The following is a 25558-nucleotide window of genomic DNA, read 5'->3' as shown; positions in this document are numbered from 1 at the left end:
CCTGTTCCTCACCACTCGCTACGCCTCCTGAGCAGGAGTTTGAGCGACCATAATACCTTTGCTGATGTGGGAGAGGGTGTTGGAAATTGGAGAAGCAAAGTCTGTGTTTGATAAATCATCATCAACAACACTCCGTACTGGTCAGCAATATATCAGAGCAATCTCACTTTGTTTCCCCGACGCCAAAGTGCGCTGCTTGTGGTCCTCCAAAGAACGGTCAAACACCCTCTTATACCCCCTTTCGAGTGAGGTCCGCAACACGCCGCAACACGTTGTTAGCGATTTACTAGGCCACACATTCCTTCGTCCAAGAGTGAACGTACCTGTAAATCAATCACGCCTGCATTTCTGGCAACAACTCGGCCCATGTATAGGGTCACCCCTCGCAAAACTCACGGCTACATAGCATGCTCCAATTGCAATGACCTGTCAGAACACTTTGTTAGCGGACTTCTGCAAGGCCAACCCCTAACACCAAACCTTTCCAACACGGTTGGTTCTGCTTCACGTGACACAGTAACATAGAACAGAGAAACGCAAACATACCTGTAACCAGATCCTTGGTTTGCTCCTTGGACCGTAATCTTGTCCCAATAACATTCCAGCGACTTGTTCATTGTATTGGACAAGACCAAAAGCAATTTTTTTGCCCAGTCCGTGGCTGCAGCTTCATCTTGCATGGCATCTTTGATGCCAGACAAGTTGTATCTGGGATGAAATCTGAAACAGTGTGTGTCAGCCGATGATGATTGGACCCCTCTCAACCCTGTCCCACTCGACTGTCTTGACCCTCCCCCTTTCAACCGTTTTGTGAACCGCACCGTCATTATCTCTCTGTGTGGTATGACAACAAAGAGGATGGAGGTGATACAGGAGGTGAAGACTTAACCCGCTTGAGATGGGACTTCACCCATTTGTTGGGCACTCCATGGGTCTGCTTGTCTGCGTTTGAACTTTTACCCCATGTGTGATCTTGGGTGATTTTTCTGATGATCTCTGCCAAGCCAAGCACCATTCGACCAACACCCATGGTTGTGCTGAGGAGCGCCCATAGGAAAGGCACCTGATCAGGGAGGAGGGTGATTTCTTTGTTGTGCTTAGGGTTGCAGGAACAAAAGGGTGTCACCTCAATAGTGATGTGCTGTGTGCACCAGCGTGCCTTGAAAAGTATTGCCCCTTGTTCATTGATCAACTCTGTCAAGGGACATCTATACCATCAGCCTAGGCTGATGTTACAATAAGGGGGGTTTGTACCGCATAATATTGTAAAGGTGGGACTGCAATCAAAACTTGTGACCAGAAACATAAGGTTGCGACCACAGTCACACATCTGCGTTGGCAGACACATTTGTGCAACCTAAAACGCATCATCGCATCTGCAGTCACATATTTGGGTCTACAGTTACTTGTTCTGGTACATGCTATTTCCTCAGATTGTGCATATATTTGTTATAGCAACGCGCGCATACGCCGGACTCAAGTCATACCAACTCCGCCGGAGTTATTCAATGTTGGAAATAGGCATGTGATGATTGGACATCAGCACATGGAAGCAATCTCAACCACAAAGTAAACAGCAGGAAGCAGGAAGCAAACAGGAAGCAAAAAGCATGGAACATGCTAGAAGGAATAGATTTGAAATAAATCACCGATATTGTTTGCCAAACAACCGATATTGTTCGACCACCGAACAACCGATATTGTTCGCCAAACAACCGATATTGTTCGACAAACAACCGATATTGTTCGACGTTTGCCCCTTCCCAGAAAAGTATATATAGCAGGCCATTTGGGTCTGATTTCTCTTTTCCCTCTCATGTACTACTTTACTTTTATGCAAGCAACATTGATTCATCTTCACAACAAGACAAGATCAGCACTAGTAACACACCATTACTATTGCCTAGGTACATCAAGTAACCAACCTTGGTGGATCTAGTTGTTACTTCACAACAGGTTATGAGCAAAATGTATTGTATCACTTTCTATTCTCATTGCAGTATATAGTCTTTCATCTGTTATTACATCTATATACCCTAGCCTTACGTTCTACATTACTCCCGGATATGTCCTCACAGGTATACATCAAGCCGGTCTTCCCTCAGAGCCTTCTCGATGCCTAACAATATTCACCAACAGCCACCAGCATGAAGAAGACATTGGGGCTCTCAAGGCAGAGAAAACCCTGCTCAAGGACGAGAAGAAGAAGAGGGATGAGCAGTGAGTATTGGGTTTGCCCATGAGTTCATAATATTATCTACCAAATTTGCCCATAAGCCAAGGTACTGATACTTACAACTGGCCGACTGGATATGATAGGTTCCAGGCTCTGACGAACAGACTCAAGGGTCTCACCACCAAGGTTGAGGAGCTCTCCACTATGGTCAAGAGTCACAGCAACAAGGTCAACAACCTCAAGCAGACAATGACCACCAAGATCAACAATCTGAACCAGATGTTACGGGCGTCCTCGAAAATCGTCTAAGGGGTTGCTTCCGCGTATTTACTTCCGTCGCGACTACGTGGCGAGTCACAGGTTTCTAGATGCAAGCGAAGTCGGATCACGTGACTACGATGTCTCACGGTCTTTCTCGAGTTCGTGTGAAGTCGCGACACTGTACTAACGATAGTGAGTTCGTCGGTGATAGTGTAACCTCTCCTAGTACGTCTCCGTAGTATAACTAAGGTATAGGCGTATGTCGAATGTAATAACTGCGCTTGAATCGTATAGAAGTACAACAGACTCGCACGACTTCTCTACGATTCGCGCTCCGTTATATGCTAACTACGTACTCGCGTTGCTCGCACCGAATCCGCTATTGTTTACCGAGTTCGCCCGACTTCGTGCTTGTCTTCTTTGTTCGAGAACAAAAGGCTATCGCCCGTCGGTCACTCTTTTAGGCGAACAATAGACGGTCGAACACACGAAGTCGCGGTTTTCTTTTGTTGACTTCGTGCGGATCCGCTGGGTGTCGCCCGATCCGGGCCGATGACCTAGATGCGCGTCGATCCTATGCTGCCGTTCGGTCACGCCCTGTGACATCATCCCCCCCTCTATGTTGGACGTCGCCCCGACGTCCCGGTGGTCCTTGTTTCGAGGGTGATTGTCGGTTAGGATGTCCGAGGTGTCCGCAGTCCTCGACCGGCTCCGGGGTTTGTCGTACGAATCCTCCCCTGTACGATATGCCTTGTCGTCAAGTCGTCCGTACCTTCCTTTGATGGGTTCTGGAAATGGCGTAGACTTCGTGCGCAACCGAGTCCATCCTGAAACGTACGACCGATGTCTCACTCGGTCGTCCAAATATCCCGCTCCTGTTCCCGCGCGAGGGTCCTTTGGCGCTAAACGAGCGGAACCAAAGTCGCGTAACCGATATCCTCTTGAAACGCGCGACCAATGTCTCACTCGCGTCTCTCCTCGTCCTGCCGTCGTCGTCCGCGCGCTAAAGGCCGTACTCGCGCGGATCCAAACGAGATTGTTTTGGTCGAGACGGTTGGGTATTGCTGACGAAGGGTATATACTTGCAACGTCTTCGACCGAATTCCCCCCTTTCTTTCTCGTTCTCGCCTTTTCTTCAACTCCTCTCTTCAAATCGAACCTACTCGCTCGTTCTCGCACGTAACCGCACTACTCCAACCGACTCCTACCATGTCCTCGCCTGCTCCCAACACTCCTGCCGAAACCCAGGTTCCGGCCACCACCCCGGTCGTCGAGACCCCCGCCTCGGTCGTTGAGGCCACCCCCGCCGCCACCGTCCCCGCCGCCAACCTCGTCGGCGAAAACTCTGGTCCTGCGGGACCGTCTCTTCCTTCGGGCGTCGACGCCCGAAACGGTACGTGTTCTGACGAAGTCTACCGAGTTCGTGTGCTCACCCTCCATTTCGTATCAGAACGACAGCTCTCCCAGGGCTTCGCCCGCCTCGGGTGGGGAAACAGCGCCGAGGAGGCGATCGAGTGTGAGTCGCGCGATCTCTCTTGACTTCGTGAGAAATCTGACGTATTCGTACGGATTCAGTTGACGACGAAACCGGGGAGTTCGTCAACGCTCCTGAGGTGCTCCCGCCGCCTCTTAAGGTCAAGTCTAAGTCCTTCATTCCGAGGGTGAAGGAGGAGATCATCGAGGAGGAGGGAGGCGCTCCCGCGGCCTCGGGTAAGTTCTTTCCTCGCACACTGAATACGCACGGGTTCTCACGACTTCGTATCGCTCCCACAGGATCCGGAAGGTCCACCAGGCCGGACCTCGACCTCGGTGGCGGCTTCGGCGGGCGATCCGGTGAGTTGCGAGCTATGCGTTTCGCCCGGATCCGCGCGACTGCTGACAGATTCGTGCGCCTTTTCTCGCTCAGACCGCCAACGTTCGTTGTCCTTCGAGAGGGACAGCAAGGAGGTCTTCTCCTTCGACGACCGCCTCACTCCCTTCGGGACGGCCGCTCCTGGCCCTCGATCCCGCGCCGCCGGTCCGGCCCGGCCTCCCGCCAACTGTGAGTATTCTTTCTTTTTCGTTCGTACATGTACCTTTCGTTCAGACTTCGTGCGACTTCGTGTTTTTAGTCGGTGTTCCAGAAGCGGAACACTTCCGTCTTCAGCGCCAGTTCGGTGACGACTCCGTCCGCTCCGCCGCCGAAGAAGGTCGATCTGGCCCCGCCGCCGAGAACCTGGCCGCCGGGGAAACACGAGGCGGGCAAGTCGACGGGTTCTTGGGGAGCTTCCTCCCGGGTACGTATTTCTCTGCTCGTATTCGCTCATATTCGTGCTAACCGGTTCGACTCCGCAGGCGAACCTCGATGGGATGGGGACGATCGGGTCACGACATGGGACCAGATCCGACACATCGCGGGTCGACCTGGCTGGCCAGCGTGGACCAAGCCCAAGGACGACACGTCCGACGTGAAGAGGTTCGAGCACCGGGCCCGACAGGTTAGCCTAACTTTTGCCCACCTCCGCGCGAATCCTACTGACTTCGTCCGAATTCTCTCGACAGTGGAACCGATTCCGCATGGCCGACTACTGGTCCGAGAGGCCGGGCGACACCGTCCGGAACGACCCGACTTGCGCCGGGTGCCACCAGAAGCGTGATGACGTGGCCTGGGCTCGGGAATGCCGTTCGGTGGTGAAACGCAACGGGACGAAGCAGGGTTGCGTCTGCTGCAACGCATTCGGCTCGACGTGTGAGTACGCCGGCAAGGACTCGCGCGACAACGTGGCCGACGACAACGACGCCGACGACGCTCGACCTCGAGAGGAGACTCCGCTCGAGTCCGTCCGAGGTCGTCAGGCTTCGATCGATCGCGACGCCGCCGCCGCCGCCGCCGCCTTCAACGCCGCCCATCGTCCTCGCGCTGGACACACTCGCGGTGCTCCTCTTCGAGGAACCCAAGCTCGGGAAGCTCTGGTTAGTACTCTTTTCTCGATTCTTCTCATCTTCGTCGGACTTCGCTAACATCCGTACGTGTTCGTCCATAGATCTTCCAGACCGGCGTCGTCAAAGGCGCCTTGGACGAGGACCGGGTCCTTGGTCGAACGGCTCTTCAGTCGTTGTACGAGGTGATGTGCCGCCTCGTCGAAGGTCTTGCGCCGCCGCCGTCGCCTTCCGCTCGGAACCGGGCGGGATCGAAGCGAGACCGCGATCCGTCGCCGAGTTCGGGCAGGAACAAGCGTCGTCGTGGTAACCCTTGAGACGCGGGTTCGGGGCCTCTTTTTTCTTTTCTTTCCTTTTGTATTTTTATACTTTTTATGCGAGATATACCTTGTGATTCTTTCGACTTTGTCTCGTCGCTGTTCGTAGTTCAAATGAGTGTGAGTTGAGTCCGGCTCGTGTCCAATCGTCCGTAGTCACGCGCGTTCGCCCGCAAACGCGCGTACTCGGACTTAAGGCTTCGGCTTCGTGGGATTCTGCGTGTGGAACTCCTCGACCAAATCAGCGGCGAAGACGTCTTCGGCATTCTCCCACGTAGTCGCCTCCGGACCCGCGTACCCTTCCCATTCGATGCGATACTGAACCTTGCCCGCTCGTTTCCTACTATCTAGGATTGACTTGACCTCGAAAACGTCCTCGGTCTCGGGTTCAGGACCCGGATCCTGACGCCTCGCCGCGACTCCGCCTGTGCGATGCGGTTCCAAACGATCTAGGTGGAATACGTCGTGTATCTTCAGCGAAGCCGGTAACCTCACCCGCCAGGCGTGTGAGGAAATCTCTTCGATGATTTCGTAAGGCCCGAACCGTTTGTGGTCCATCTTCTTGCTTGGTCGTTTGGTGTTGATGTCTCGTGCGGATACGTAAACCATCTCCCCCACTTTGGGCGAAAAGGTCCCACTTCGCCCGGCGTTGTAGTAAATCGCAGCCCTTTCCGCGGCCTCTTCCAAACACGCCCGCATTTCCTCCCAAATCTCCCTCATTTCGTCAGCCGCCAACCGTCCGGACCCCGTTTCGCCACCGTCGTCGGCGAAGTCGAAGCGAGGGTGATACCCGAACGTGGCAAAAAATGGAGTTATCTTCGTCGAGGCGTGCGTCGTGTTGTTCAACACGAATTCCGCCAAAGGCAACCATTTTACCCAGTCGTTCTGCCGAACATTGACGTATTCGCGCAAATACGCTTCCAAGGACTGGTTGACTCGTTCGGTCGCTCCGTCGGTCTGAGGATGATAAGCTGTCGATAACCTACTTTTGATTCCGCACGCTTTCGTAAACTCCTTCCAGAACTCGGACGTGAACTTGCTGCCGCGGTCGGACAAGATCGCGTCGGGCAAGCCATACTGCGAGAATACATGAGTCAGAAACGTGTTCGCCAAGTCCTTAGCCGTCATTTTCGTCGTGACCGCCAAGAACCGCACGCGTTTCGTGAACCGATCCGTGATGACCAGGATTGAATTCTTGTTCTCCGACATCGGTAACTCCTCGATATAATCCATTGACAATTCGACGTTTGGCTTGTCCGAAACCGGTAGAGACTTCAGCATTCCGTACGGTTTGTGCCGCGTTGTCTTGTTTCGCTGGCAACTTTGGCACGAACCCACGAAGTCGATCACGAAGTCGTCCAACCCTGGCCAGTTGTAATCTCGCCTGACCAATTCGATCGTCTTGTCTCGACCTTGGTGCCCCGCTAACGGCTGGTCATGACGTGCCTGCAAAACCCGAACACGCAGGTCTTCGTGATCAGGTACGTAACACCGCCCCCGATATCGCAACTCTCCTCTCTTCGTGAACGACCACGGCGACTCCGTGTATGGCCGCCCCGAAACCGTGATGTTCGTCCACGGAACGTTTCCCTCGGCGGCTTCTGCCTTTACGCCTTCCTTGATGTCGTCCCGCAAGGTACGGTTTCGGGGACCCTGCACCCTTGCCGACCGACTCTGTTCGACCCACAGCGACTTCGGGAGTAGGACGTTGAAGTTCCCTTCGTTGTGTGTCCGCGAGTGGATTCCGCCCTTTCCCGGGTGGTAGTCCGGTCTTCGTGTCAATGCGTCCGGTTTCCCTCCCTTAACGCCTGGTCGATAACGAATCCGGAAATTGTAGTCCGACAACGCTTCGGCCCACCGAGCTTGGCGACGACTGAGCTGTTTCGCCCCTTGAAAGTATTCAAGATTCTTGTGATCCGTGAGGATCTCGGTCGGTTCCTTCTGTGCTAACAAAACCGCCCGCCAATGTCCGAATCCGGACACGATCGCGAGTAGTTCCTTATCGTGGACCGTGTAATTGATCTCCGCCGGACTCAGCTTTCGCGAGTAAAACCCAATCGGTCTCAGCGCATCCTTGTCGTCACGTCGACTCAATACGGCCGCCAGCGCGTAGTCGGACGCATCCGTCTCCAAGAAACAGGCGACGTCCGGATCCGCCTGGATCAGCATGGGTCCTTCCGAAAAGCTGTGCAGCAACGTGTCGAACGCTTGCTGTTCCTCGTCACCCCACTTCCACTCCACGCTTTTCCGCTGGAGTCGATTGATCGGCAAGGCAATCTTGGCGTAGTCGCGTATGAATCGTCGATAGAAGTTGGTAAATCCTAGGAACCGAGCGATGTCGGACACACATCGCGGCACCGGCCAGGTTTTAACGCTTGCCATCTTCTCATCGGTCATCGCGACTTCTCCCGCCTTCACCTGATAACCCAGGAATTCGATAGAATCCTTGAAAAACTCACACTTCTTCGGCTTTAGGTAGAACGAATGCGCGCGAATTGTGGCGAACAGCTCCTTGCAAACCGCGACATGTTCCTCTTTCGTCGAAGAGTAGACCAGTATATCGTCTACGTAAACGATCACCCCCTTATCGACGAATTTATCGAAAATGTCGTTCATCAAGTACTGGAACGACGCTCCGGCATTGCACATACCTTCCCGCATCACCTTTGACTGAAACGCGCCGTACCGGGTCAGGATCGTGGTCCATTTCTCGTCCCCCGGGCGCATTCGTAAGAGCTGATACGAAGTCGGCATGTCAAACTTGGAGAAGATCTTCCCCGTGCGAACTCGTTCGAGGCACGTGTCAATCTTTGGCAAGGGGTATGCGTTCTTGACCGTAGCGCGATTGAGTTCGCGGTAATCCGTAACCATTCGGAAGTCTCCCCCTTTCTTCTTCACAAGGAAGACCGGGCTTCCGAACCAATGCGAAGACGGCTCAATATGTCCGATTTCGCGACTTTTGTCGATCCACGCTTTCAACCAGGCATCCGCATCCGCCGACAACGGGTACGGTTTCGCCCTCTTCAGTTGGACATTTGGTAAGAGGTCAACCGGGTGATCGTAGATTCGATGAGGCGGTAACTTCTCGTAATTGCTCTTTTTGAAGATGTCGCGAAACTCCGCGTATTCGGCCGGAATCATGGCGTCTAGTTCATCATCGTCAGGAGTCGGTTCTTCCTCCTCCAATTCTAGCTCTCGAATTGCTTCCAACATGTCGAGAGTTCCCTCTCCTTGTCCGCGGAACCATTTGGTTTCTCCCGGAATCGTATCATTCTCGCCCTTCGCCGGCGACTTCGGACATAGGATGCTGAGTTCGCAGGTCTCCCAATCCATCTGTACTCCGTATTCCTTGATGAAGTTCAAACCCAAAATCACCTCCGGCGAAGCGCTCTCCATAATGTCGAAACGAATCTTGAAGGGTCCGATGTTCCCGTTGATAAAGACCTCTACGTCTACGTACGACGTAATCAGCCCGCGTCCGGCCGGATTCGGGCCATTATCCACGAGTCTGATGATCTTCGGGACTTCGTACTTGGATTGAGCTACTTGCCCAAGCAGCGAGCAGCCCGGTCGAATGAAGCTGCTGCTCGCCCCTGTGTCGAGGAGGGCTGAGAGCACGAATTCGTCCGAACCCGCTCTAGGCCAAACGGACAGGGAGACTAACGGATCCTGACCGCGTATCTCGAAACGGATCCAGTTCGACCTTTGGAACGAGCCCTTCTTCCAGTTCGTGTTAGCAGGGGCCTCCCTTGCGATTCGGACGACTTCGGGCGCCACCGGCTTGTAAGACGGCTTGTCCGGGCAGTCTCGGGCGTAATGACCCGGTTTCCCACATCGTAGACATTTCCCGTCCGCTCGTCGCTGATCCTTCTCGGCTTCAGTGATGGGCCGATAGGGAGCCCCTCCCCTTGGGACGAACGCGGGGCTACCGGTAGCGAACGTGACCCTGGGTCCTGGGCTAGGTTGCCTGCGTTCGCGACTTCCGTAGTCCGAATCTCCTTTGGTGCGCTGATCCGTGCGTTTTCGCGACCCACGATTCTTCTTCGACCGACCTCGATCCTCTTCAGAGTCGGAGTCCGAGCTTTGCCCGCGATCGCGCACGGACTGCAACCGATTGTCGACTTCGATCGCCTTCGCTCTGAATCGGATGTAATTCCTCTTCGGATATCCGTTCTTCTCGAGGTACTTGCTAACAGACGGACGAAGCCGGTCCATTACGGCGTCGATGCAAGCTTCATCGTTCCAGCCAGTCAGGGGTTTATGCAACCCGAACTTCGAAAAGAATTCGCTAGCCGTTCCGGTTTGCTTCAATTTCTTGATGGCCCGCACGGCATCGCCCTTGCTATTGTTCTTTCCGAACGAACTCCTCATGAATTGCGCGAACATTTCGAAGTCGTGCAAAAACGCGGGTTGTTCGTTGAACGGGAGACTGATGTACGGGAAAACATGCTCGAAGGCGTCCCCAGCCAGGCGCATAACCGCGAATCCGACTTGACCCTTGCCAGTTCGGAACTGCGACGGTTTCTGATTGAAACAGACACGGCATTTGGCCAAGAAGTGGTTCACCGAATAGTCCTTGTCGTCTCCGGTGAAGTCTTTGACTTCGTTGAGTTTGCCCTCGTCGTCTTGTTCCACATCGTCTCGCCCGGATTCGGACCGAAACTCGCGCATTGGGGTGTAGATATCCCTCTCGGCGAATCGTTGGTTTCGGTACCTTCCATCCGCTTCGTTGTCTGAGTCGTCGGAATCGTACTGATCCGCAAGATCTTGGAGACCACTAAAGGGGTCCCGCTGGGTCTTGCGCGCCTTCGGTTCCTTGACCGACCTCGCATCGATCAATTGTTCGATCTTGGTGGTAAGGTCGTCCTGGTCCTTACGTTGCCTGGCGAGTTCGTCCAGGAGACGACGGTTCTGTTCCCGAAGTAAATCCAATTCGGTTTCTTCGCTATCTTCCGTGTGAGGGACGACCCTCTCTTCCGAATCGGCCGGTCGTCGGTCGACATCGTCCGGATCCTCGGAGTTTTCTTGCGAAGGTCGTATGTTCCCACGGGTTCCCGCCCTGGTGGCCGGACCCGTGCCTCTATTGTTGTTGTTCGTTGCCTGGCTTGACATCTTGAAAGGTGTGATAGAAGAAGCGCAGTTATGCTGTTACGGGCGTCCTCGAAAATCGTCTAAGGGGTTGCTTCCGCGTATTTACTTCCGTCGCGACTACGTGGCGAGTCACAGGTTTCTAGATGCAAGCGAAGTCGGATCACGTGACTACGATGTCTCACGGTCTTTCTCGAGTTCGTGTGAAGTCGCGACACTGTACTAACGATAGTGAGTTCGTCGGTGATAGTGTAACCTCTCCTAGTACGTCTCCGTAGTATAACTAAGGTATAGGCGTATGTCGAATGTAATAACTGCGCTTGAATCGTATAGAAGTACAACAGACTCGCACGACTTCTCTACGATTCGCGCTCCGTTATATGCTAACTACGTACTCGCGTTGCTCGCACCGAATCCGCTATTGTTTACCGAGTTCGCCCGACTTCGTGCTTGTCTTCTTTGTTCGAGAACAAAAGGCTATCGCCCGTCGGTCACTCTTTTAGGCGAACAATAGACGGTCGAACACACGAAGTCGCGGTTTTCTTTTGTTGACTTCGTGCGGATCCGCTGGGTGTCGCCCGATCCGGGCCGATGACCTAGATGCGCGTCGATCCTATGCTGCCGTTCGGTCACGCCCTGTGACACCAGACTTTCACGCCCAGGATCAACAGGCTGGAAAGAGAAGATCAACGACGCTCAAAGTACCTTTACCACTGAGGTCAAAAATCTCACCAAGCAGGACAAGGATATCAGTAACAAGCTTGGGAGCTCGATCACCAAGCTTAACGACTCAATCAGAGCACAGGCAGTGCTAGTAAAGAAGGCAAGTCGTGCTTAGTCAAACTTGACTGGTTAGAGACGGGTACTGTTTTTTGCCACGATCTTTGGTTTGTCAGAAATATTACCGTCTATGACGGTAAAGGTTTAGGAGGCTGATGGGACAAGACACAGCCAAAGACAGCCATGAGTTATCCCAAGAGGAACTGGCAGGTTTGTCAACAAGATGGCTGTGTGGGTCTTGCTGGATCTCTCTAAAGGTCCCTTTTGACATTCGGGCTGGAGTCTCCCAATAGGCAAGCACTGCTTGCAATCTGCCACCAGTTGCTACCACACTTCGTTGTTGTGGAACAGATTGAGATGCTGACTGATGACGCCCTGAGGTCACGTGATAGTTTCATGTAGTGATCGATGGCCGAGGTCAGCGGCGCTGATGGCCTGATGTTCTCAGCAAGTTACGAACGAGCATACAGATTTACTACTAGCTACTGAGGCTCTTGCGAATAGTCCTGACAAGACACTGGCAAGCAGCGTGACCTGCCATGGGGTATCTGTCACCATCGTTGTACCTACTGGTTCTGGCTGTTCCGGTCGCCCACGTCCTCGTGGCTCCTTACACAAAGGTCGAAGAGAGCTTCACCTTGCACGCAGCTCGGGACGTGCTACACCACGGCTTTTTCTCACAACACGCCTTGGAACAGGTAAGTATGTACACAGTCCTCATCCCTCAGATGTATCCCTCGGCTCCCACCAAAACATTCGACCGCTTGCTTTGATAGTATGACCACCGGACATTTCCGGGAGCTGTACCGAGGTCGTTCATACCTTCGGTCATATGGGCAACCCTTAGCTTACCTTTGCTGAGGATGGGACAAGCGACAGGCTGGGCAAATAAAGGTCTAGATGAACAGATTGTTCGTAAGTCTATATATCTCGAAGACAATATGTCATCATACACACAGCTTATCAGACGGTGGTCGGGAAGTGAGGATCGTTCTGGCCATCCTGAACGGTCTGTCCGTCATTCATGTGGCAAAAGCTCTGAGCAGAAGAAACAGATCTAGATCGACGTCGATCTTCTACCTCGTGTTGAGCCTCAGCCAGTTTCATACGATGTTCTACGCGGGGAGGCCGTTACCGAATTTTACAGCCCTGCCTCTTGGTGAGCTTGTCAATATTCGTCTGATAATCAGGTTATGACTGATTCATACCGAAGTGGTCGGACGGGATCCCAGTCAACTTGGCAGTCTCTTACTTGATGGAGGGTCTCACAACACGTATGGAATCCCCAGGCGGACGGTTCAACAGAGTATCAAGAGCCGTCACAATCCTCGCCCTTACAACGTCCATCATCCGGTCCGAACTCGCTCTCTTTCTAGGTGCCCTTTCTCTCTACCTCCTCATTACCCGGAAGATCTCCCTGCTCAATCTTGTGACATCTGGCCTGATCGGAGGTGGAGGCGGAGCGGTACTCAGTACGGTGGTGGATAGCTTCTTTTGGGGCAGGTGGACGTGGCCGGAATTCGAAGCTATTGTCTTTAATGTCGTAGAAGGAAAGAGCGAACAATGGGGGGTGAGTTAGTTAGTCGTCGGATTCTCCCGGTTCAGGACGTTTTGACTAATTGTCGTGCTCAATTTTACGCTGGAATATTCCCCCCTCTCCATGGACCATGGGCAGGTCTCGCCATGGTATTCTTACCTTCTGGTACATCTCCCCAAGATCACCCTGTTCAGCTTACCTCTCGCGCTGTACGCTCTGACGACCGGAGCAGCAGGTAGAGGGTTGGGTGGAATGATGGCGACGTGCATCGTGGGGCTTGTTGGTGGCCTGAGTTGTCTAGCACACAAGGTGGGTCGAGTGTGGGATAAGCGAGATTCATGCGTGATTTGTAGATCTAGGCTCAATTTGCTGTTGCTTGGATCGTACGAAGGAATGGCGATTCATCGTCTACGCCGTCCCGCTAGTCAACAGTTTGGCGGCTACCGGTGCTGCCCAACTGTGAGTCTACAACGCGTTTCGTCTCACAGTTCAGTCTCGCTGATAGACTAGACTCTGGTCGTTCTAGTTGGGATCGAGCAACCAAGCGCAAATCGATGATGGACAAGCTGGGAGGAATGATATTGCTCGGTGGATTGGTGGTCAATGTGGTCGTCACCATCGGATTGACGTATGTGAGCGTCCACAATTATCCGGGTGGTGAGGCGATCGAGGCATTGAGACGGGTCGGAGCCACGTCGGGGCGGTCAGGTGGGTTACAGATTGCCCTAGATGTCGCGACCATTTCGACTAATAATTCTTTGGCGAGACAGAACTGCGGGTATTCTTGCCACCGAGCGTATTACAGACCGGGGCGTCACGATATACCTTCGAGCAAGATGACAACAGTCTACCCCGGTGGGAATTCAATCGGATCGAGAGCGAGAGCTTGCAGACGCCCGCTCAGATATGGTCTGCCGGATTTGACTATACGATCACCGACGAGATCGACCGATTCCTACAAGACGGAAGATCCGAATGGTATATGGTAGAAGCGATCGAGTCGTTTGGTGGGGTGTCTCTGAAACCGACACCTGGGCCGGTTTGGAGTCCGCGCTTGTGGATACTATCCCGCGAAGCTGTGGCGATAGATGTATGATCTGAGCAGAACCTAGGAATCGAGGATCCTGATAGGTTACAACATTACAAGTTGTTTGACCATCCACAACAATACCATAACAAGGCTTGAATTTTTGGGGTATCTCGCAGTTCGAGATAATTCGAGTTGCACCCGTGCTCGTTCACCAGACTTTCAAATCGTCTGTTCGGGTTCTAGGTCGCCCTGATCCGAGTGGCTAGGTCATGCATGTCGCGACGATGGACTCGATCATACCCCGATGCCTGGGTGAGAGCGATGTCCGTTCGCGCGCGAATGAAACAGAAACGAAAAATACAACTTGATGTCCGCGTGTCTCCCTCCTTCCCCGATTTTCCCACCTCTCCACCTCGCACACCTCTCTGCCGACCTCGACCGATATCTTTCGACCTCACTCGACCCTGTCCACTTGCACTCGTTCCGGGTCTTTCTCCCTCGTTGACCACATCGCCACCCGCTCAAGTACGAGGTACAATACAAAGCTAGAGGTTTCACTTCGCCGACGCCCCCGTTGTTCGAAAAACCCTCAGGACCCTAGCTACCCTCGTCGTCCAGCGTAAAAAAGTAGGAAAAGATCACCTCAAAATGTCGATCGTACCTCAAGAACAAGTCGCTGCTATGCAGCAGCAAGGAGATTTTGCCATCAAAAGCTCTGATGTCGCTGCCAAGCTCGGTAAGTCTGAATCACCTCGGGCGAGAAGGTTTTCGTCAATTAAGCGTCCGTTTGACTGACTCTACGGTCTTATCCCTACGTTCGATATCCGATAGACACCTCCCAATGGCCTCTCCTCCTCAAAAACTACGAAAAGCTTCTCATCCGCTCTTCCCACTTTACCCCAATCCCCGCCGGATGCAGTCCCCTCAAACGAGATCTCCCTTCGTACGTGAAGTCCGGAGTCATCAACCTGGACAAGCCTTCCAACCCTTCTTCTCACGAGGTCGTCGCCTGGATGAAGAGGATCCTTCGATGCGAAAAGACTGGACACTCGGGTACCTTGGACCCCAAGGTTACCGGATGTTTGATTGTGTGTATCGACCGGGCGACTAGGTTGGTCAAGTCCCAGCAGGGAGCCGGGAAGGAATACGTCTGTGTGGTCAGGTTCCACGATGCCGTCCCTGACGGTGCCAAGGGTTTCGCTCGGGGTCTCGAGACCTTGACCGGAGCTCTGTTCCAACGACCTCCTCTTATCTCGGCTGTCAAGCGTCAACTCCGTATCCGAACGATTCACGAATCGAAGATGTTGGAGTACGACGAGAAGCGACACTTGGGTGTCTTTTGGGTCTCGTGTGAGGCCGGAACCTACATCCGAACCCTCTGTGTTCACTTGGGATTGTTGTTGGGTGTCGGCGCGCACATGCAAGAGTTGAGGCGTGTCAGGTCGGGGGCTATGGGAGAGAACGATGACATTGTGACCATGCACGACGTGCTGGATGCTCAGTGGACATACGATAACACTCGGGATGGTGAGTCACGGCAACTCGTTGTGGACTAGAGTCTTACCGCAACGTCTGGCTGACTCCACATCATGCCTCGCCCTGGTCAGAGTCCTACCTGCGTCGAGTCATCCGACCCCTCGAATCCCTGCTGACGAGCTACAAGCGTCTCGTCGTCAAGGATTCTTCCGTCAACGCTATCTGTTACGGTGCCAAGCTCATGCTTCCCGGGTTGTTGCGATTCGGTCAGTCTCACCGGGCACTTTCATGATGCCACCCACTCGACTGACATGGATGCTATATGCACTCATTGGTACTCGTAGAGGCCGACATCGAGCTCAACGAAGAGGTCGTACTGATGACCACCAAGGGAGAAGCCATCGCCATCGGAATCGCCCAGATGTCCACTGCCGACTTGGCCACCTGCGACCATGGGGTCGTCGCCAAGGTCAAGAGGTGTATCATGAACAGGGACCTTTACCCTCGACGAGTGAGTTTAGCGCTTGTCTTGATCCGAATCTGGTTGTAAGTGTGATGCTAACGATTTGATGTCAACGCTCGCGCTCGTAGTGGGGACTGGGACCCAAGGCTCAGGAGAAGAAGAAGATGATCAAGAAGGGAGACCTCGACAAGTACGGCGCCAAGATCCCGGGAACTACCCCTAAGGAGTGGACTCAGGGCTACGTCGACTACAAGGAAGACGGCGTCGTCACCTTCGGCAACAACCCCACAGAGACTATCGCTACTCAGCCTCAGGCTTCCACCTCGACTCCCGTCACTGCTACGGTGACCGAGGTCGTCGAGGTTGTCAAGGCCGATGGAGAGGATAAGAAGGAGAAGAAGAGGAAGAGAAAGTCGGAGGCCGCTGGTGAGGACGGCGACAAGACCGTCGACGGTGCTGATGGCGAGAAGAAGAAGGTCAGTCTTTTCCCGCGTTTCACGGCCTCTTTAACGGTCTCGCAAAGTGAACGAAGTCGCTGATCGATTCCTTTGACATGCTGCCTGCAGAAGAAGAAGAAGACCGAAAAGACCGAGGATGGCGACGTGTCGATGGCTGTCACTGAGGGAGACACCACGGTAGCGAAGAAGGAAAAGAAGGAGAAGAAAGAGAAGAAGGAGAAAAAGGAGAAGAAGTCAGAGGCATAGACTAGCAGGACTAAGCTTCGGTTTCCCCGTCTCTCGGTCAGGTGCAGCAAACTTGGCCTTTTAGGTTTGGGTCGGCTTGATTTTGTAATTTCTGCTTCATGTACTACCATCCTATACATGACCGCCGCTAGTAGCCTTGATAGCGTATCACGCTATGGCGTCCGAATTGTGAAGCAATGTGGCCCACCGCCCAACTTTTTTCTTTTAGGGTCTTCCGGACTTGATTCGAAGGGCGATGACAATACTAGTGATTGTACAGGCCTACCCCAACAGCAAAGTACAGGCCTACCCCGACAGCAAAGTATTCGGCTACCCAAGAGCAAAGTACTTGGCTACCCCGAGAGCGATCCTGCTGCTCTGAACAGACTGACCGAGAGCAAGATCCAGCAAATTAGCGACATCATCTCGGCCTTTCTCGAATCTGAATCTCGAGACAGCTCCACATGGGAGAATATTGCGACAGATGCCCAGAAAGCAATCAACAGCATTTGCACAATTGTGTTTCCCCCGATTGTGTTTCCTCCGATCGTGTTTTTCCTGCAAATCCCTACTGCCCCGTCTTTGCCACTACCTGATGTTGACGACATCGACAATGTTGAATGGCAATGAATCACACAAGGTGACAGTCTTGCCGCAGAACTGCTTCGTAATGTCATCAAGGCCGACTCCTGACTGCCTGTGCCACAAGTGCATCTTGGCTTCACTGTCACAGATACTTATGCATGTCGTTGATTGACTTCACCTTGATTCTTCTTCCCTTCTTCTTCTGACTGTTGTACCAGTCCATCACCAGCCTATAAGAGAACAGTACTAAAGCCCTGCATGGACCAGTAAAGGGCCCTGTTCTGTATTACAGCAGATGAGAAACCATCACAACCGTGTCCCCTGGGCTGTTGTTGCTCACAACATAATGCTTTGACCCTACTATCAGATTCTCATCTCTGAAGTCTCCTGTCACAATCATCATCATTGTGTTTCCATTCTTTTAATTTCAATTAGACATGACAGCATGCATGATTACCACTGCACATCCAACAAAGCCCTGGGTTGCCGCTTTTGGTATGGCGGTTGGCAGACATACTAGGACAAAGATCTTGGATACCTTGATAGAACATGGAGTATTGTTGATGGCTGGCGGAATAGGTTGCCTCTAGAGTAGTAGGCGCACATTCTTGTAGAGACTTCAGGCCGTGAAGAAATCCCTGGACCATGGGGCGTCTGTGAGAACAGTTTGCAATAATTAGTTCTGCTGATAATCAAGACCCTTCTTTGACATGGGCCTTTTCAATCCACCAATTATTATGAAAAGTACCACTAACCTTTTCGTCTACCAACTCCGTTTGTAAGTACCAAGTGGTTGATTTCATCTCCTGAGGCAAGTCTTTGCCGGCTGCTGTCCAGGATTTTCTTGATCCAATGCATATTCCGTTGAGATTGGCACAAGCTTTGTAGTGACTATTGATCTTGCAACACATCACTTTGTAATCAGACATTGTGATGTTGATGATGACACTGGTCTTGTGAAGACAGAGTTTGGGAATGACTTGCAGCAATTTGGACTTTGTTTGGAGAGTCTTTCTTCCTCTCGTCTTCCACTTCTGGATAGGTTATGGGCAGGGTGACAAGAGCATGAGTCTCAATTGAAGGATTCTTTCTGGAAGACGAAAGCTAGAGCTCTTGGTATCCAGTTGTGTGTTTTGTTCTCGTCATGGACCGGACCTGTAGAGTGAGTGCAACTAGAGTCATTGCTGCTGGATTTGATGCGTTGGTCTCCATTGTCTGGAGATTGAGATCAAATCCCGATCAATCAGGCTTTTAGCCAGCGGTAATTCGATATCAACTTGCCAATGATTGCATTAGCAGACGGGTTGTTATAAGGCTTGCCAGCAAACCTGAATAGTAACACATGGGAGTAGAAGGTGTGGGTAGGATAATGATTGTAATAACAGATGTCTAACTACTACAGGGTACTAGTTAGATGTCCTCAAACACATCTAATAACAAGTCTCCAGGAGAGTCTCCAAGAGGGTCACCAAACGGACCTCCATGCAAGGTAAAACCTACACCATGCATATGTACATCACGCAAACCGCGTATGCCTATAATAGTTGTCCTAGTTGTAGTTACTGCTGCCAGTCTCGTCTGCACTGTTGACGTCGTCGTCGCCTCTGTTCTTGTGGTCCCTGTTCTCATCGTCTCCGGTCTCGTTATCTACATTCTTGGACCCGTTTCCAACTTAAAGGGGATCCCTATCCTCCCCGCCCCGATCCCTTTCGTTGTCTCCAACCTTAGAATGAATGCCACTTAGCATAGGTGTATCCAATGCAAGGCGATATTGTCCTGATCGATATGTGGGGTTGCATCCTGAGTTCTCATCTTCAGTTACAGGTCGCAGCGGTATGTAACATCCCTTGTAACGTTCGCCTGCTAGCTAGTGGCTTGTCATAGCTTTATACAAACGCCACCGTATGTAACAAAACGTGAGGATATCCTTCCTGCTGCCTCTCTAGGATGCCCTCCATCTCCTCGTCAAGATCCCCTGCCTCTTCGATCGCACGTGCCAATACCAAGATCGCCTTGCCGGCCTGACGCGCTTCTTCGTGATTGTCCTTGATCTCGACGTTGATGACATGAATAGGGCGGTTGGCCTTGCCACCCCGATTCAAGAGGTCTGTGAGCATCGTCGACGGAACATCGAAGATTGACGTAGGATTAGGGTTAAGCAGGTATTACACGTTCTTCTCGCGAGCTCCGAGGCACGTACCTTCGCAAACGGAGTCGTAGCACCGCTCCTCACAGGTGATGACCACGTCCGCCATTACATCCTTCGCTTCGTGCCATTTCTCCGGGGCTGCTTTTATCTGACGGTTACGGTCGAGCATTTGGAGGATCCCGTTGGCTGAGTATCTATAGCGGGTGCAGAACGGTGAGATGGGTGTCGTCAGCCCGCTGAGCGGTGGTTTGTCAGGTACCGAAACAGAAGAGAAAACAAGGAGGGAAACGCCATGCACGAGAAGAACGTCTGTACTTGACTATACTGGCGCAAGGAATTGCAAATCTTCAGTCCTGAAGATACGAGCACGACCTCTAGCCCCAAACCCTCCGCACTTTTCCAATCCGCTGTGACCGGCCACAGTCACGGATGGCCCCTACGGGCCTTTCCATACTCGCAAAGCCCGGCATGAGGTGGGTTTGTCTAAACCTCGCTTGACTAAGACAACTTTCTTTTCGCTTCAAATCGCTTCGATATAGTATCTTCTTCTTCGCCTTCCAGCTATTAGGCTATTAGGAACGTCGGTCCACCCAAGCCAATCCCCCGTTCAAGACCCTGGACGGTCCACCCAAAACCGAAACCTCGAAAGCCCAACGAGAGCAACATCGCACAAACCGGAAACCCCGACCAAACAGAGATAAGAGCAAATCACAGAACTCACAATCTGCCATCTTTCCCCTCCAAATCCTTGTACATCGTATCATACGGCGTTCCAAACCCGTAGATATTCGGCTCGTCGATGGCCGCTCCGGGGAGCCGGACGGCGGACCCGGTACCGGAGGAAATTACGCGGTGGTTTGCCTGGCTGTATGGTGCAATTGGGGTGGATATGTCATTGTGGAGTGAGGGGAGGAAGAGCAAGGTAAAATGAGAAGGCCAAAGCCGGTTCGAGTTCAGATCAGTCTGAGCCCCCAGAGCGGCACTTGTGACGAAGATCCAGGACGTACGCAAGCACTTTATGAGCCTCCATTGATCGGTTCTGTACATCCCAACACAGAACAAATTCAGCTTATGTGCCCTTCCGATGCTATGATAGGGCAAGTCGGGGACTGACATTGTTGCTCGCACAGACCACGCAGAACAAAGGCCGGTTCCTGATCCCCGCTGTCGTCTCCCCCGATCCTGCTGCTGTCGTGGTTGCCGTCGACGTGACAGCTGTATTCGTGTTTGCTGTGGGTATTGTCGAAGGCGGAGGCGGTATTGTTCCAGCTGCTCCGGACAGACCGGCAAGTCGAGGGTCAGAATCAGACCGACCGGGAACAGGTAATGTAGGTCGAGGTAGTGGTATTGATTGTTGAGGTGTTCCTCCACCGGCACCGAAAGAAGGAGGTTGAGGTGGCAAGTTGGAGTTGAAATCTAAGTTGGGATTGGAGATAGGTGGGGTACCAAAGGGAGGTCGAACGGGGATCGGCGGGGTTGGGGTGTTGACATTCAAGCGTGGGTCGGCAGGTCGGATAGGAAGTGAGGTGTTGGTGTTGTAAAGGTTCGGATTTGATGGACCGGGAACAGGAGAATTCATATACGAAGGTTGTTGCTGTTGCTGATTCTGCGGTGGGGTCCCGTATGCAGGTCGAGGAGGCAGGTTACTAGAACCCGGTCGGAAATTACCTGGCGGCATATTCGGTCCTCCTCCGACGTTGTTGTTGTTATTATATCCCCCATACCCCATACCCATACCACCATCCATCTGGTTACCTCCTCGAGGTCCGTATCCCTGTCCTACAGGTGGTCCTGCGTTCATGCCCATAGGCGGTCCACCAGGGTTCGAGCGAAAGCCCATCTCTTGAGGAGGAAGTGGTGGGCGAGATCGACCGGCTCCGTTTCCTTGGCCGTTGGGAGGGTACGGCATGCCCTGAGCCGGCGATCCTTGACTGTACCAGTTTTGGCCGTTCATGCTGTTATATCGATTATATCTTTGTAGACTGCGCGAGTATCCTAACCGGAGAACGTCGATATGGTCGATATGGGTTAGGGGTGAATAGTTAGATCTCATGGGTTGGCGAGATGTTCAACTTCATAAGGGGGATATGCGTTTTCGCGCTCATCCGCCTTATGCGTTATGGTCGATCCGTGTTTCAGGTCTCAAACAAGTAGCTCAGCGTCTCACTCTCGCCTCCTCCTCCTCCTCCTCCTCCTCCTAGAATCGCACAGTAGATGACTGGAAAAAGGCTTCAGGTCATTGTAGCGGTTCCATTCTATACAGCTCATGATATAGATCTGGCGACAGCTCCCAGCCTTTATGATCTCACGGACGTCATGACTCATCGCAGATTCTGCAGAAGGCATAAGTAAATGTAATCCCTAGACAGGTTTGTATTGTTACTAAGACTAGTGTAAGTTGAGGTTGCTGAAGTTGTTTCCGAGGTTTGTGTTCGAGAAGTCTGGCGCGGTATTGAATGAAAGCGAACTACCGCCAGTCGAACCAATGTGGGTGGGACTGACGGATGGGTGGTAGGGCGATCCTGGCCTCGAAGGCGTTGGCGTGCAAGAGTCTTCGTAGTCCATCAACTCAGCCTCTTGAGCATTTGGATCCAGCCATTCGTTGAACATCGCCAGATACGGATCCGCTTGTTCCTCCCTGACAATCATCTCTTTCAGAGTCAAAGCGAGATTGTCGTTGTGAGGCACCGCCTGGTTATTGGCTTTTGACGCTTGTACCATCGCTTCCAAATCCTTCCTCGCTTTCGCTGCCAACTGCGCGCGTCTCTGCTGCCTGACGTTATCTAGCAGCTTCCACATCAGCGACGCCCAGGGTGTTATATTCCAGCTTGACGATGCATCGTAATATGAGTGTTCCGGGTTGCAGTAGAAATACTCCATCAGTTCTCTGTACTTTTTCTCATTCGAGTTATCACCCAAGTTCAGGTCGCATAGCTTCTATAGTACCTCCTGAATGTGCCTAAAAGTATCAGCCATGTTTGGAGATCAAGGGACAGGGAAATTTAGACGCAAGTTGACAGGTTTTGTCGACGTTGTGATAGACGGAAGCCTCCTGCTGTATGAGCGCGGACGTACCGTAATCTTGTTGTCCAGCTCGTCAGCGCTCGAATACATAGTTTCCCTCTTCTCGATTCCCACAATCATCCATAGATGTTTTCTCAACCATTCGTCCACTACAATTTGAGAATCATGATTCAAGGCGAGGCGAACGCGCAATCAGTTTGGGTGCGATTGACGGTCGGTATCAGCTAAAGGACGTACACGGCATGGCCCCGGTCAAAGATGTCATCTTAAGAACAGGTTCTTGTCAGCGTCCTAGTCTGATCCAGTAGGTCGTACTTTAGTTTCAAGAGGGAAAAGAGGTCGGGCGAAATCTGTATCTCTATTTCCATATATGTATCGCCATCAGCCTAGTACATAATCTTTACGAGGCGGAACGAGGAAGAGCAGCCGCGGTTCTCGAGGATGACAACAGGTCACGAGCGGACTTCCTTTCAGCATGCTACTTCACCTTGTAACCTCGTCATGCCGGGCGCCCTTGGTTATCTGCGTCTGCGCCGCCCTTGCGCCTTCGTGATCTCCATCGCACGCCGAATCGCCACGTTTCGACGTGGCTATGCATTGTTCCAGCCTGAATGATCAAAGGAAGGCGTATAAGCTTCCTTGTAAGTGCATATATCTGCTTATCCCACGCAACCCCATCGTTCGTTGTTCCGATTCGATTCCGATCGATCCATCGACCTTCCTCAACTCTCCAGACAGCGCCATATCCATACAGCCTTCTCGCTCGCGACGTTCTATTTCTATCATGCCACTCGATTGGGACGGTACCGTTCCTCGTGAGTCATATTGTACAGTAGCGACGATCGATTGCGACCTTTCAGTGAACTGGGAGTATCTTTGGGATGAAACACTCTATTATAGTCAAGGAGCTTTTTTCATCTGCTCTGAGAATTGCACAGCGAATAGAACGCGAGTCATCGCAATGGTCAACAAGTACGAAAGATGGAGGTAGAATCGTCAAGAACAATGAGCGAAAGAAGATTCATGCTAGTGTATCACAAGCGTATGCACAACATGAGCCCAGTTCGCCAAAAGCATACTTGACAGAACATCAACTGGATCAAGCTTATCATGACTCGCAATACACTGCGGAAGACATCGAAAAGTTCCTCGGCGAGATGCTTGATCTAGAACTGGACCCGAGAGACCCCCAAGACCGCGAAGACTGGCTGCAATTGCTAGCTCACTTCTCGGAAGGAGACGTCGAGTCACGTTCGACGAAATGGAATGGCACTCGATACGGACGGTCGATGTGGAGATTGTATCACCAAGTCAGGTTCGTTTGGGACAGAGATTTCGATAGCGAAGAACACCTCGACCCTGTAGAAGCATACAGAAGGGTACTTGCTGGCTTCAGAGCCTGGAGGGAGCCTCCCACTACGAACCCCTTCCTTATACAAGATTCGGTAATCTCTGGATGTGAAGCTGCCGAGTCTGAAACCGAGTCTTTGTGGTCGGATTCTACTTCCAGACTGGATCGCGAGAGCTCCTTCAATGCTTCCGCTTCTAATCCTATCTCTGCGTTTTCGGGAACGGCTTCGTCCCATCTCACGCGATCGAGGTCCCGCGAGCGAACTGGCTGATCCAGTAGATTTTCTTTGTGAACAGGTAGTCATGTGCTTTCTTCGTGTGTAGTACCATACAATATGTACCCTCTCGTGTTGATATAAACACTTTTCCGGTGTCCGTATGGTATGTTGACTCACTGGCATTCAGGATTGTTTAAGCGATCACGGATACTTAGCCGTATGGCACGCGATTTGATCTATCCGCCAAATCTGTCTGGTTCTCAAAGGCCGGAGTTGACACTGGAAACTGGAAGGGTATATCACTGGTCACACCTCGCCTGCGAAATTGTATCAAGGAGATGAGATCTCGGGGGCCACGCTTGATTAGATAAGGTTCAAGAGAAACTCGCGATGTGCGAAAACTCAAAAATCCCTGCGCGTCGATATCACGGGATGGGGAGATAAGGGTTGATAAGACCGCGAGGACCTTGGTGAAATTGATGGTAGTCAGTAAAATTACAGATATGGGGCACAAGCCACCTGAAAATCAAATGGATATGTTCAGGTTTGAAAGGCGTTTCCACGACAACAAATAAATTTTCCCATGGTCTTGATCAATCACGCGCGCCTCATTGCGCCTCATTCGGTAGCGCGATCTCTCGAACGATACGGGTCATTTTGTTGATCTGCTGAAGAGGTTGCCTTCCTTTGACTTGCTTGCACCTTTCCACATTACGATCACCCATTGAGGCGTGATCGAGTCATGTTTCACACTTGAGATAAGAGTTTATAACCTGTATGGTAACAAGCAGAGCTACAGTCCTCCCATTCATCACCATTTCGCGCCTCTACCATGCCGAGCCTAACGGAGAAGTTTTGATCGCCATCTCTCGCTGAGATGCTAGGAGTATGGTGAAAGGCACCTGCTGGATGAGGAACGTGTTAATCCATCGATAGATCGCGACCTCGTCGTTGTCAGCGCTATCACGAAAGGCTTTAGCCATGCTTTATCGTGGTTCAAACTGGAAGCTGGGAAGTTTGATCTGGCCGATTTGAGGTCGTTAAATCCACCCTGTCGGACGAAAAGCCGGATCGCTTGGCTCTCTCTGCCGGTTGTCTAAGGCTTTCCACACCTATGATCCTTTCACGGAGTATATCGATTGCCGCAGCACACATCGAAAGGCCTTTCTCAAGGGAGAAGCTTAAAACTTAGGCTTCCCAGACTGCGTATCACGTGTGACAGGACGACTGCCATCGGTCTCACGTAGTGTTCCTCCTTTTTTGCGAACCTTGTCAAGTGACCGCAGGACTTTGACGATAGACATCGATGAACGGCAGGTCATGTAAATTGTTTGTAATTAAAACGGAGCCAGGAGCTGAGCTTCCGAGAACCTCGAGAATGTCTGCTTCGCGAGGCAAGGATCGATCCGCCATCGGAGCGCCCCCCTCCATGGCGCTGTTGTGCATCGAGTGACACAAAGGATAAGCGAATTTTGAAGACAGATCAGACGATGTAGAGTGCC

At 52.2% G+C, this 25558-nt stretch overlaps 5 protein-coding genes across 5 annotated transcripts; 3 read left to right on the top strand and 2 right to left on the bottom strand.

Annotated features, from left to right (window-relative positions):
• Positions 1 to 11899: 11899 nt before the first annotated feature.
• HD553DRAFT_320835 (Alg9-like mannosyltransferase family-domain-containing protein) lies at positions 11900 to 14347 on the top strand. The gene is made up of 8 exons (XM_046181181.1): positions 11900 to 12239; positions 12318 to 12456; positions 12524 to 12700; positions 12774 to 13111; positions 13217 to 13387; positions 13470 to 13537; positions 13605 to 13786; positions 13849 to 14347. The coding sequence occupies exons 1-8, from the start codon at positions 12081 to 12083 to the stop codon at positions 14172 to 14174; spliced, it is 1560 nt and encodes a 519-aa protein (XP_046032451.1). The 5' UTR covers positions 11900 to 12080; the 3' UTR covers positions 14175 to 14347.
• Positions 14348 to 14574: 227 nt separating this feature from the next.
• On the top strand, positions 14575 to 16941 carry HD553DRAFT_290329 (centromere/microtubule binding protein cbf5). Its single transcript, XM_046178344.1, has 6 exons — positions 14575 to 14844; positions 14940 to 15635; positions 15716 to 15850; positions 15929 to 16095; positions 16176 to 16523; positions 16614 to 16941. Exons 1-6 carry the CDS (start codon positions 14757 to 14759, stop codon positions 16749 to 16751), a joined length of 1572 nt encoding a protein of 523 aa, XP_046032450.1. The 5' UTR covers positions 14575 to 14756; the 3' UTR covers positions 16752 to 16941.
• Positions 16942 to 18767: 1826 nt separating this feature from the next.
• On the bottom strand, positions 18768 to 21467 carry HD553DRAFT_320828 (Ssu72-like protein-domain-containing protein). Its single transcript, XM_046181180.1, has 5 exons — positions 20579 to 21467; positions 20472 to 20503; positions 20186 to 20329; positions 19516 to 19658; positions 18768 to 19422 (listed from the first exon to the last, which is right to left on the bottom strand). The coding sequence occupies exons 1-5, from the start codon at positions 21416 to 21418 to the stop codon at positions 19202 to 19204; spliced, it is 1380 nt and encodes a 459-aa protein (XP_046032449.1). The 5' UTR covers positions 21419 to 21467; the 3' UTR covers positions 18768 to 19201.
• Positions 21468 to 21852: 385 nt separating this feature from the next.
• HD553DRAFT_346653 (uncharacterized protein) lies at positions 21853 to 22753 on the bottom strand (the record flags this gene model as incomplete). The annotated part of the gene is made up of 3 exons (XM_046183225.1): positions 21853 to 22401; positions 22540 to 22637; positions 22726 to 22753. 3 exons carry the CDS (start codon positions 22751 to 22753, stop codon positions 21853 to 21855), a joined length of 675 nt encoding a protein of 224 aa, XP_046032448.1.
• Positions 22754 to 23272: 519 nt separating this feature from the next.
• On the top strand, positions 23273 to 24110 carry HD553DRAFT_327296 (uncharacterized protein; the record flags this gene model as incomplete). Its single annotated transcript, XM_046181798.1, has 2 exons — positions 23273 to 23303; positions 23389 to 24110. 2 exons carry the CDS (start codon positions 23273 to 23275, stop codon positions 24108 to 24110), a joined length of 753 nt encoding a protein of 250 aa, XP_046032447.1.
• Positions 24111 to 25558: the final 1448 nt, after the last annotated feature.

Source organism: Filobasidium floriforme (genome assembly GCF_021052385.1).
Source record: "Filobasidium floriforme strain CBS 6241 chromosome Unknown HD553scaffold_33, whole genome shotgun sequence".
Lineage (NCBI taxonomy): Eukaryota > Fungi > Basidiomycota > Tremellomycetes > Filobasidiales > Filobasidiaceae > Filobasidium > Filobasidium floriforme.
The sequence above is the reverse complement of the archived record's forward strand: the minus strand, read 5'-3'. Positions and strand labels throughout refer to the sequence as shown.